General features: G+C 38.8%; 1 protein-coding gene across 3 annotated transcripts in view; it reads right to left on the bottom strand.

The window, feature by feature from the left end:
* Positions 1-2,150: 2,150 nt before the first annotated feature.
* Positions 2,151-12,328, bottom strand: part of GNG2 (G protein subunit gamma 2) — a 113,587-nt gene continuing 103,409 nt past the window's right edge. For all 3 annotated transcript variants that reach the window (XM_038544710.1, XM_038544709.1, XM_038544711.1), the window contains exon 4: positions 2,151-5,385. In XM_038544710.1, coding sequence (XP_038400638.1) covers positions 5,257-5,385 — 129 coding nt within the window. In that variant the 3' untranslated portion in view covers positions 2,151-5,256. The remainder of the gene's footprint in view (positions 5,386-12,328) is intronic.

Here is a 12,328-nt window from a genome sequence, read left to right as displayed (position 1 = left end):
GTGACCCCACCTCCATGCCCAGGTTCAGGGATGGCTGGGATCTCAAACCAGATCCAGCCGAGGAGAGTCTCAGGAAGTGTTGCAGGGATACAGCCGGGGACTTGTGCTGGAGCTGTTATTATCTTTCTTCTGTGATTACTAAACTGGTGAGAGGAAGTCTGCAACTGCTGACACTATACTGATGCTGCTGGGGAGAGTCTGTCTGAGTCTTAAACCAGTGTAGGGGAAAGCAGGACCAAAGAACATGAAAGACATCTGATGACATCATCTCAGCATCTGGATCCAGCTGAGCCTGAAGTGGGACATATTTCTGAGCTCTTCAGTTCTTAGCCAGTTTCATTTAGGTTCCTGCCACTTGCAACCAAAGACATCCTGCTTAATGAATATCCAGGGTAAGCGGGATGGCTCAAAATGGGAGATGAGCTGGAGTGGTCACACCAGTAGACACGGCAGGGATTGAGATGTGTGGTACCGAGGGTCTGAACTGGCGGGGGCGAGGGGGGAGGGATGTGAGGGCCAAGAGGACAGGAGGTAGGTCAAGCAATGAGAAAAGGCACTATCTAGATTTTTCTTCCCTTCAAAAGTTGTGCAAGCAGTGTCTAATGATTCTTTATCACCTCTTCCTTCATGATGCCTCTGTACCTTCTCTTTCATTTGGTTTTGAAAACTTAGTGAAGCAAATGAAGCAGGTATTCTTGTCCCCATTTTATAGCGTTGGAGAAGTTCAAGGACTTGCCCGAGGTCATGTGGGAACTCTGGGGGCTGGTTCTGATTCTCTAGCGCACACTAGATGGCCTCTTGCATGGGTCCTGTGTGAAGCCACCAGGCACACCGTCTTTCAGTCACCTTAGGACGGAGGTGCATCCCCACCCCCAGGACATGGAGAAACAGTAGGAGCTCTTACCGAGGAAAGGCCCGGGAGCCCATGACCCTTTCATTAAAAATAAATCCTGCCTGAGTCTCCTGGTTCTAAATAGAAGAAAATGTAGATTTGGGGCAGAACCGAAGGGAAAGGGATTTCCCTTGGCAAATTATTTGCAATTTGTGGATTGGAGCTGACCCAGCTCCAATTCCCACGTCATTGTGAGTACTGTCTAAAATGTGACCAGCTTATTAAAGAACCAGAGCTGGAGGCAATCCTTTCACATGGGCTCAAAGAAAACAGGAGCAGAGTTAGAGCCCACCAGCTTCCTACTCACCGTGTCTCATGTGTAGGATCCATCTAGATTTTCACCCACAGGTTATAGGTCTACTCCTGGTCAGGCACTTCCCATGGCTGTGGGAATAAGAGTGAGCATACACACGATTGGTCTTAGGCGGTATGAAAAGCTACCTGTCATAAGTAAGCGGTCAGCGGTCCTCAGACTATCGCATGCAGTGGAGTGCCTGTATTTAAGTGCCACCGCCAGAAATTCTGAGTTGGTTGGGACCCCTTATCTGCCTTTTTAATAGGTGATTCTGAAGCAGATGATTGAGGAACCATTGTCTGAGAAACAGTGCTCTTAAGTGTACAAGCGCACCAACTCCTAGTGGCCCCTTTATCAGGGGCTGTCACTGCTGTGATGCTGCTGTCACTGACACAACCCTGGGAGAGACAGCACTTTCTTGACTAACAGAGTCTAGTCCTCACTGGCATAATTTGCGGGACATAAAGGTTTTGTTGACTAAGGATACCTCTGAGGAGCTGCTGAATCCAGAATTCTAAGCATTTCATCTTCTCCAGTACTCCTTTTCAATCGTGAACAACTTATGGAGAACAGCATTCTCTGTGTTCTTTTAATTAATTAATTAATTAAATTTTGGTGAAGGAAAAATCCTAGTGTGGCACACTCACAGCATGTTCGAGCATGATCAGAGCTCATCTGTCCTCATCGTCCAGTCTGCTGGAGCCCTGGGCTCTTCCCCCTCACCTTTCTCTGTCCTCAGGCATGGGTCTCTGAGATGTAGAGCCCCAGGGAGAAAGGCTTTTAAAGTTTCCTGTGAGTCTTTCCTTCCTTAGGGCACTTCTATTAACAAAATTCTAAGGAAAATCAATGGGTTCCTATTTCCCCACCCATCCTGTTATGTCATCATCCTTCTCATGTTAACCATGAAATCAATGGGTGACGTGCCCCTATAGGCCCTTGCAATGAAATTGACTGCATATGAAATGAATTTGAAAATTCCATTTATTAAAACAAATACATTGTATGGGATGAAAATGTGCACATCACATTCAGCTTTTCCCGCTTTCACATTTCTGTATTTTCCTCTCTTTGAAAGACACACTCCATAGATATTGTATAGGAAAAATGTGAACAATCCTTGGGTTGGGAAAACATTAATGATACGTAATAATTTACCATTGCCAGAAGCAGCTTGAAGCAAATATTAAAAAAAAAACTACAAAAATCTAAGACAACATGCTTAATTTCCCCAAATCCCATTTGTGAATAGGAGCATGTGGAGAAATGGTTTTTAATTTTTCCTTGGTAAGCAATCTCTTTCAAATATTATTATCAAAATTAGTCTCAGGTCATAGTACTATTTTGCAATTTCTAATTTAAATGAAATAATACTTGATTTGAAACTGAAAAAAAAAAGAAAAAAGAAATCAGAGTTAATATTGCAGATGTGCAAGATTTTTTTTCCTAACATGAGGGTTATTGTTATAGTTTAACTGCATGGCAGATTTTCATTACTATCCAATACATTATACACAGAAATTAGGGCCTTGAATAATTAAGTTAAAATTTTCTATTAGATAAAGTTATGCTGGTGGAAATGATTGTTGGATTTCTAACAGCTCTTTCTATACAGAATTAAAGCTCTTTAGAGGTATAAGTCATCAAAAGATTTCTTTCCCCCTTAACAAGTAAAAATACCAATAAGCAAAAACTCATATAGACACTCTGGAATTATAATACCATACTACAGGACATGAATATGAAAAAGCTGAAACATTTTCCTTAAACTTAAATTCAGAGGGGCTGTGTATTTTCTGCTTTTTCTCTTCTTTTGTAAACAAGGTCACATGCAGTTTGGAACTTCCTTAACTTTTAATTACCAGAGCCATATTATTACGGTGCTTCCTTCAAGTTTTAATTCCATTTTAATTGCTCCAAAGATCTAGATTTACATAAAGATATAAAACATCCCTCTAAGGAAAATAAATGGTGTGGATTATGAAAATCCTTACAATGACGCCTTAATCACCATCAAAAGGTGCTTTATTCAAGGTTTGGTTTTTTTTTTTTTATGTGACCACATATTCAATTCATGTTTTGGCTAATTTTAAAAATGTGATACAGTTTTAGCTGATTCCACAGTATTACTAAGCTAATGGTACAATACGGCATATAGTTTAATAAATACTCTGCCAAGGTCTTCCTACTAAATCTTCATTAGTGTCTCACCGACTATTACAACATCCCAAGGTTTGAACAGAAGTATCTGGTTATAGAAGTACATTCATACATTTTGCAAGCATCTCAGCATTCCTTTGTTCCCTGCCCTAGGTGTGAGCTTTAATTGGATGTATTTATTCTTTTACCATCATGCCCATAAAAGGAGCTAACGAAAATATTTACTAACCCCTTCAAAATCTGTCCTTGGCATATTAAGCTTTTATATCTTCTCTTTTTCTTCCTTTCCATCTTTTTTTTTTTTAAACAGAAGAGAATGAAAAGAAAATAGAATTTGGAAAAATAGAATTTGGAAATGGTCTTTTGCAATTTTAAAGTTAACAGTGAGTTGTAAGAGCAGTCCTCTTTTGCCTAAGAATGGCACAGAAAAAAGTGACACAGGTTTCCAGGACCTTCCATTACTGAAGAAGGCTAGAGCTGTAATGAAAAATCACTTTCAATATTATCTCTTGGGGAGAGAGAGCTCTAGCTGCAAGCAAGTTGTAAATAAAGACTGAGAGACTCTAACAAACAAGATGGAGAACAAAACTAGAAATGGTTCTATTGAAAAATTTTGTGAGTGAAAAGCGAAGACCATCTCAGAGGCAAAAAGAGCCAGAACCCCTTCTGGTGTTGCTGGCTTTGGGGTGAAAGGGGGTCATATCTGCCCCTCTCCCTGGCAGGTGAACAGCCAGGATTCTGAGAATGGGTCTTCTCTGGAGCCATTGATTTATTTCTCCAGGTACTTGAACAAATAGAACGTGTTCTTTCAATCTAGAATTTCCACGATTCAGGGAAAGATGAGATTTGCTCTTACACTATGACAAGAATGCCTCCCAACTGATGGTGAATTCTTCCCTTCTCCTGCTTGCTGTTTCTGGGACTGCTCTGGATCCTGGATACAACCAAAATGCTTCAGATTCTGGAAAATGCATGGAAGAGGTGTCTACGTCACTGTGAACTCAGAGGTATTCTGGGCATGGCTAAGGCTCTGAGGTAATCTCAGTTTTCAAGACACTGAGTTTTTTTTCTTTTTTAGCTTCTTTTCTCTCTCATTTTGGTTCCAAACTTTAGTTAAAACCACAAACCTTCTGAATGGATGTAACATAGGGACATTTTCATGCAGTATTACTCAAAAATTGTCACAAATATATGAAAGCACCAGTCACAACACATGATTTACTTTTACTTGCAGAATCAAAGCTATCATGTACAAATGTTAAGAAGTGTGATAGGAGAACACAGACAACTGGCATTTTTTTGTTATTACCATGAGGGTCAACCACGGGGAACATCTCCCTAAATATTTGGGTGCTCATCCTTGGAGTTCAGTCTTATAGACAAATCCAGTCTTATCTCTGTACTACTCTAATGGGAAGGGGTGGAAGGAGAGGGATGAGAGAAGAACAAAAGAAAAAGGCACAAAGACTAAACATCAATGCCATTAAACCAAACTGCGGCTACACTGGACAATTCAGCTTATCAAAGGGTATTCTAAAGGCAATATTCATTCCAAGAAGGTCATACATATCTGAGCTCAGTACAGCTGTCTGTTTTATTTTTATTTTTTAAATATGAAGCAGAAACATAAGGTTTGGGGAGGGATAGCAGAAAAGAAATGAGGCGGATTTTATCTTTACATATTCCCCTCCTCCAGGCGGTTCTGCAGTGATCAGATCTCTTAACTCGGGATGTGGTTTGGCTTTCATTGTCATCAAGGGGACCAGTTCTTTAAACATGCATAGCCTGGAGTTTCCAGGATGGTTCTCCTCCCTCTCTTTAAATGCTGTGGACTAGAAAGGCGCCCACTTTGCTAAAAACTCGACATCAGTGTCCCAGGAGCCCTGAGGCTCTTCAGGCTCCTCGTGAAGACTTAAAGGATGGCGCAGAAGAACTTCTTCTCCCTAAATGGGTTTTCTGAGGCCGGGACGGGGGTCAGCAGGGGGTCTTCCTTGGCATGTGCCTCGCAGTAGGCCATCAAGTCTGCAGCCGCCTTGGATACCTGGAGAGGAGGACAAGAACAACGGGACCTTTAGAGGAGCATTTGCGGAAGCATCCACGCAGGTGCATGCAGCCAGGGCCCGGACTTCCAAGTCTACCTACACGCCCCCCTCCCCCAGGACTTCGGCTCAACTCCCAGGGGCACGCATCACTAGCTCACGGGAAAATGAGGCTGCGCCCTCAACCTCCTTAGGGCCCCCATTTGCTCGTCTGCAAAGAAGGAGTTTGGTGATCTCGATCTCATGGGGTTGTCTCCAGCAGGTCCGGGACTTGGGCGAGGTGAGTGAGGCACAAACAGAATGGAGTGCTGCTCACTGTTCGGGTCTTGTGAGGATCAACCTGGCATTGGTATAGCCCTGGTAAGGGGGGGGGGGGTTTCTACTTAAATTTTGTGCCTCCTTACTCACCTCATTCTAGTTACTCCCAGCCCTGGCTGCAAGGGTTAAATGAGATCATCCAGGCAAATGGCTTAGTGCCTGGCACATAGTAGGCTTTCCACATGGCCTAGCCATGATTACTATTCCATAGTTGTACCTCCTTGCTTCTGGAATTGTTAGGATGCATGAAGCCATGTTGGTTAACTTTTTATTTTTATTTATTAAAAGATTTTATTTATCTATCTATGAGAGAGAGAGAGAGAGAGAGAAAGAGAGAGAGAGCACACGAGAGCGCGCACACAAGCAGGAAAATAGGGAGAGGGAGAAGCAGACTCCTGCTGAGTAGGGAGCTCCATGTGGGGCTTAATCCCAGGACTCTGGGATCACCAACTGAGCTGAAGGCAGACACTTAACACCCTGGAGCCACCAGGTGCCCCTGATTTCCTTTTTAAACCAACACGTTAGAATATATATGTGTTATATATAAAACAAAAAACGCACATATATAAAATACATAACTTCATGTATTTTCATATATTACAATATATACATATATATCATTATATATAATTTATTATACATCTGATAAATATATTACTTCAATCCAATACTGTATCCCTTAGGGAATCCCATTGTGAGGTTGGTCAGTGATTTCACTAATGCAGTTTCTCACATTTCTGTAGCTTCTTCTTGAGAATTGTCTGGAATACCTTCTTTCAACCAGCCTTGACAATGGCAAATTTTCACTACTTGAGGGTGGACTTAATTTGGGAAAATAAACTAAAGGTCAATTATGACCACATCTGGGAACTAGGTGGGTGATCTACCTGAGGAATGTCATTTGGGCTCAAAAACCCTAAATGGAGTTTAGGAGTCTGTTTCTTACCTGACATAATATACTTGCACTGGAGATCATTCCAAAAGATTTTTTAACATCACTGTACTACTATGATAGTCTTTTAAAGTGACCACTGAAAGGATAATCCTCTGTGAGAGCAGGATTGATTATATTATTGCTAAAAAAAATTCACTGCCCCACCCTACAGGTGGATTATACATACCCACACAATGACATCAGAGTTGCTCTGGCCAATGAGGTATGAGAGAAATGATATGGGTCACTTTGGGGCAGAAGTATCAAGAACCAATACATAGTTTGCCATGCTCTTCTCTCTGCCAATTTTTCCAGCTGAAATTATTTGCTGAGAATCACCTTAATTGATTCAGAGGTTTTAACAAAAGGCATAGTGGCCATATCCTTGATTTGTGCCTTGCCTTATGGCTGAGTTGATTACAGCTTTGTCACTTAAAGGCCTTTCAATTTTATAGTTTACTGCTTTCATCTTCTAATCCCATAAGTCTTTGAATTTTTGGACTCTCTGTTCCTTTCATCACAGGCCAGACAGAGGCAATATTCTGAATAGAGGCTGCTGCATCTGCCAGGGTCCATGATCAAAGTGACATGGTGTGGTGTGGCAGCTGATCTGTAAAGGACATGTGGTGGGAATAAGAAGTATATCTTTGTTGTTGTAAGCCCCTAAGAATGGGACGAGAGGACCTTTTGTTACTACGACAAAACCTCATCTACCCTGATTGATACAAAGAGATATAGGTATTATTAGATGTGTATTGGTTTCTTCAGTCTGCCTTAACAAATTGCCACAAACTGGTGACTTAAAACAACAGAAATTTATTTCCTGTCAGTGCTAGAGACTGGAAGTTCAGAATCAAGGTTCCCACTGGAGGCCTAAGGAGAATCTGCTCCATGCTTCTTAGCTAGTGCCTGGTGGTTTCCAGCAATCCTTGGTGTCCCTTGGCTTATAAATGCATCACTCCAATCTCTGCCCGTATCCTCACATAGCCTTCTGTTCTGTATGTCTCTGTCCTCACGTGGCATTCTCTTCTTTGTCTATCTTCAAATTTCCTACCTACCAATCATTGGATTAGGGCCCACCCTAATTCAGTATGAGCTCGATGACTCATACTTGATGACATCTACAAATATTCTACTTCCAAATAAGATCACATTCTCAGGTTCCAGGTAGGTTTAGGGGCACTATTCAAGGCAGTACAATATAGTTACGTAAAAGTCAGTCTCACCTTTTTTTTTTGCATTTAAAATGACCTCTTATTTACCTTTTTTCCAGCTTTGAGATATAATTGATATATAATAGTGTGTGTGACTTTAAGGTGTACATTGTAATGATTTGATACACTACTATATAGTGAAATGATAACTACAGTAGGTTAATTAACAGCTCTCATAATTACCTTTCTTTTGTATGTATGTGGTGAGAACATTTAAGATCTGCTCTTTTAGCAACTTTCAAATGTATAATACAGTATTGTTAACTGTGGTCATCATGTTGTCCATTCTATCCCCAGAATTTACTCATCTTATAACTGGAAGTTTATAGCCTTTGACTAACATCTCCCCACTTTCCTCACCATCCAGCCCCTGGCAACCACTATTCTACTCTGTTTCTGTGAGTCAGATTTTTTAGATTTCACATGTGAGTGTCTTTCTCTGTTTTATCTCACTTAGCATAGTGCTGTCAAGGTCCATCATATATCACAAATGGCCACGTTTCCTTTTTCATGGTGGAATAATATTCCATTAGTATGTATATAATACAGCTTCTTAATCCATTCACCCAAAGATGGACACCTAGGTTGTTTCCATATCTTGACTATTGTGAATAAAGCTGCAATGAATATGAGGGCACAGATATCTCTTTGAAATCCTGATTTCATTTCCCTTGAATATATATCCAGAACTGGAACTGCTGGATCATATGGTAATTCCACTTTTGATTTTTTGAGGACCCTCCATAGTGTTTTCCATACTGACTACACCATTATACATTCCCACCAACAGCAGATAAGGGTTCCCTTTTCTCTGCATCTTCACCAACACTTGTTATCACTTGTCTTTTTTGGTAATAACCGTTCTAACAGGTGTGAAGTGATACCTCATTGTGTTTTTGATTTGCATTCCCCTAATTGGTGATATTGAACAGCTTTTCACATACATGTTGGCCATTTATGTGACTTCTTGGAAAAATGTCTACTCAGTTCCTCTGCCCATTTTTAATCAGATTTTTTTCCTTGTGTGAATTCTTTATATATTTTAAATATTAATCCATTACCATATATATGGTTTGCAAGTATTTTCTCCTTTTCCATAGGTTGCCTTTTCATTTTGTTGTCTTTTGTTGTGTAGAACCTTTTTAGTCTCACGTAGACCTTCTTAATTAGTTTTGCTTTTGTTGCATGTACTTTTGGTGTCATATTCAAGAAATCATGGCGAAGACCAATGTCAAGGAGCTTATCCCCTATGTCTTCTTCTAGGAGTGAAGTTTCAGGTCTCACATTTAAGCCTTTGATCCATTCTGAGTTAATTTTTGTGGTGGTGTAAGATATGGATCCAGTTTCATCCTTTTGCATATGATTATCCAATTTTTCCAATACCATTTATTGAAGAGATGATCTTTTCCTATTAAGTATTCTTGTCAAATATTAATTGATGGTATATACTAGGGTTTATTTCTTGGCTCTTTATTTTTTTTCTATTGGTTTTTGTGTCTATTTTTTATGCCATACTATTTTGATTACTATAGCTTTGTAATAGAGTTTGAAATCAGGAGTGTGATGCTTCCACTTTTGTGCTTCTCAGGACTGCTTTGGCTATTCAGGTTCTTTTGTGGTTCCATACGAATTTTATTATTATTTTTCTATTTCTGTGAAAGATGCCATTGGAACTTTAATATGGATTGCACTGAATCTATAGACGGTTTTGGGTAGTATGGACATCTTAACAATACTAATTCTTCTAATCTATGAACACAGACTATTTTTTCCTTTTGTGTCTTCAATTTCTTTCATTAAAGTCCTAGTTTTCAGTGTACAGCCCTTTCACATTCTTGGGTAAATTTATTAATAAGTATTTTATTGTTTTGGTGCTATTATGAATGAGAGTTTATTTCTTTTTCTGCTATTTAATTCTTTTTATTTAAAAACATAATGGATGTCTGATGCTGATTTTGTATCCTGCTACTTTACTGCTTAGCTTACTTTGTTGATTAGTTCTAAGTTATTTTGTGTGTGGGATCTTTAGAATTTTCTATATATAAGATCATGTCATCTTCCAACAGAGACAATTTTACTTCTTCCTTTCTAATTTGGACACCTCTTATTTCTATTTCTTACCTGACTTCTCTGGCTAGAGCTTTCAGTACTATGTTGGATAGGAGTGGTGAAAGTAGGAGCCTTTGTCTTGTTCCTGATCTTAAACGAAAAGCTTTCAATTTTTCATCATTGAAGATAATGTTAGCTGTGGGCTTGCCATATATGGCCTTATTATGTTGAGGCACATTACTTCTATGCCCAATTTATTGAGTTATCATGAAAGAATGTTGTATTTTGTTAAATTCTTGTTCCGCCTCTATTGAGATGATCATATGATTTTTATCTTTCATTCTATTAATGTGATATGTTACATTTTGTTGATTTGTTGCACCATCTTTGCCTCCCAGGGATAAATCCCACTTAACTGTAGTGTATGATACTTTAAATGAACTGTTGAATTTGGCTTGCCAATATTTTGTGGAGATTTTTTGCATCTATTCACTAGGGATATTGGCCTATAGTTTTCTTATCTTGTAGCATCTTTATCTGGCTTTGATATCAGGGTAATTCTGGCGTTTTATAATTCCTTTGGGAGTATTCCCTCCTCTTCAATTTTGGAAGAGTTTAAGAAGGATTAGCATACATTCTTTTTAAAATATCTGGTAGATTTCACCAGGGAAACCATCTGGTCTTGGGCTTTTCCTTGTTTGGAGGTTTTGATTACTGATTCAATCCCTTAACTTTTTATTGGTCTGTTCAGATTTTCTATGTCTTTATGACCTAGTCTTGGAAGGTGTTATGCTTCTAGGAATTTATCCATTTCTTCTAGGTTGTTATCCAATTTATTGGCATATCATTTTTCACAGTAGTCTCATGATCCTTTGTGCTTCTGTGGTATCAACTGTAATGTCTTTTTCATTTTTTATTTTGAGTTTTCTTTTTTTCCCCTCAGCCTAGCTAAAGATTTGTCAGTTTTGTTCATCTTTTCAAAAATCAGCTCTTAGTTTCATTGATCTATTCTATTATTTTTCTGATATCTATTTCATTTATTTCTGCTCTTATCTTTATTTCTTTATGTAACTGCTAACTTCAGGCTCAATTTTCCTTCCTTCCTTCCTTCCTTCCTTCCTTCCTTCCTTCCTTCCTTCCTTCCTTCCTTCCTTCTTTCATAGTTTATTTATTTATTCATGAAGGACACAGAGAGAGAGAGGCAGAGACACAGGTAGAGACACAGGCAGAAGGAGAAGCAGTCTCCATGCAGGGAGCCTGACATGGGACTTGATCCCGGGACTCCAGGATCACGCCCCGGGCCAAAGGCAGATGCTCAAACACTGAGCCACCCAGGTGTTCCAATTTGTTCTTTTTTAAGTTCCTGAGGTTTAAAGTTAGGTTATTTAGGATCTTTAATTATTTATTTTTTAATGCTGGTGACTATTGCTATAAACTTCCCTCTTGGAACTGCTTTTGCTGTTTCTCATAAGTTTAGGGATGTTGTGTTTCCACTTTTTTGTCTCCAGGTATTTTTTTATTTGCCTTCTAATTTCCTCTTGATCTATTGGTTTGCTGTTCAGGAATGTGCTGTTTAATTTCCATATATGTGTGAATTATCCAATTTTCCTCCTGTTATTGATTTGTAGTTTCATACCACTGTGGTTGGAAAAGATTCTTGGTAAAATTTCAGTCTTCTTAAATTAGTGAAGACTTATTTTGTGGCCTATTATTTGTCCTACCCTGGAGAACTTAATGTGTATATTTGAGAAAAATGTGTATTCTGCTGCTATTGGATGGAATGGTCTGTATATGTCTTTTAGATCCATTTGTTTTAATATATGTTCAAGTACAATGTTTCCTTATAAATATTCTGTCTGGGTGATCTATCCATTGTTAAAAGTGGGCTATTCCCTACCATTATTTCATTGCTGTCTATTTCTCTTGTCAGGTCTGGTGATATTTGCTTAATATATTTAGGTATTCTTGTGTTCATGTATATTTATTTATGATGGCTATATCCTCTTGATGAACTGACCCCTTTAACATTATATAATGACTTTGTCTGTTGCTACAGCTTTTGGCTTAAAGTGTTGCTCTTTAATTGACATTATATTGCTTGTAAAAATATTTTTATTTTGCTCCTATTATGTTTCAGACATTGAGTTTTCTCTTTTGATCTACACAATAATCCTGAGGTTGGAATTGTTAAATTCCTTTCATAGGTGAAAATTAAGGCTCAACAGATTGCTTGAATTGTTGAATGTCATACAGCAAAGTACATGGCAGGAAAAAAAAACTGAACCCTAATGTTTTGCCAGTAAGCCACAGTTATCTACATATGAGCTACTCAAATGCAGGGCTAGTTCTAAAGGTTGAATTTGAAATTCTTTGTGCATCTTTATGAAATGCTACTATGATAGAATGAAAGGAAACAGCCTGTTCTTGTCT

This window comes from Canis lupus, chromosome 8, assembly GCF_011100685.1.
Source record: "Canis lupus familiaris isolate Mischka breed German Shepherd chromosome 8, alternate assembly UU_Cfam_GSD_1.0, whole genome shotgun sequence".
NCBI classification, from domain to species: domain Eukaryota; kingdom Metazoa; phylum Chordata; class Mammalia; order Carnivora; family Canidae; genus Canis; species Canis lupus.
The sequence above is the reverse complement of the archived record's forward strand: the minus strand, read 5'-3'. Positions and strand labels throughout refer to the sequence as shown.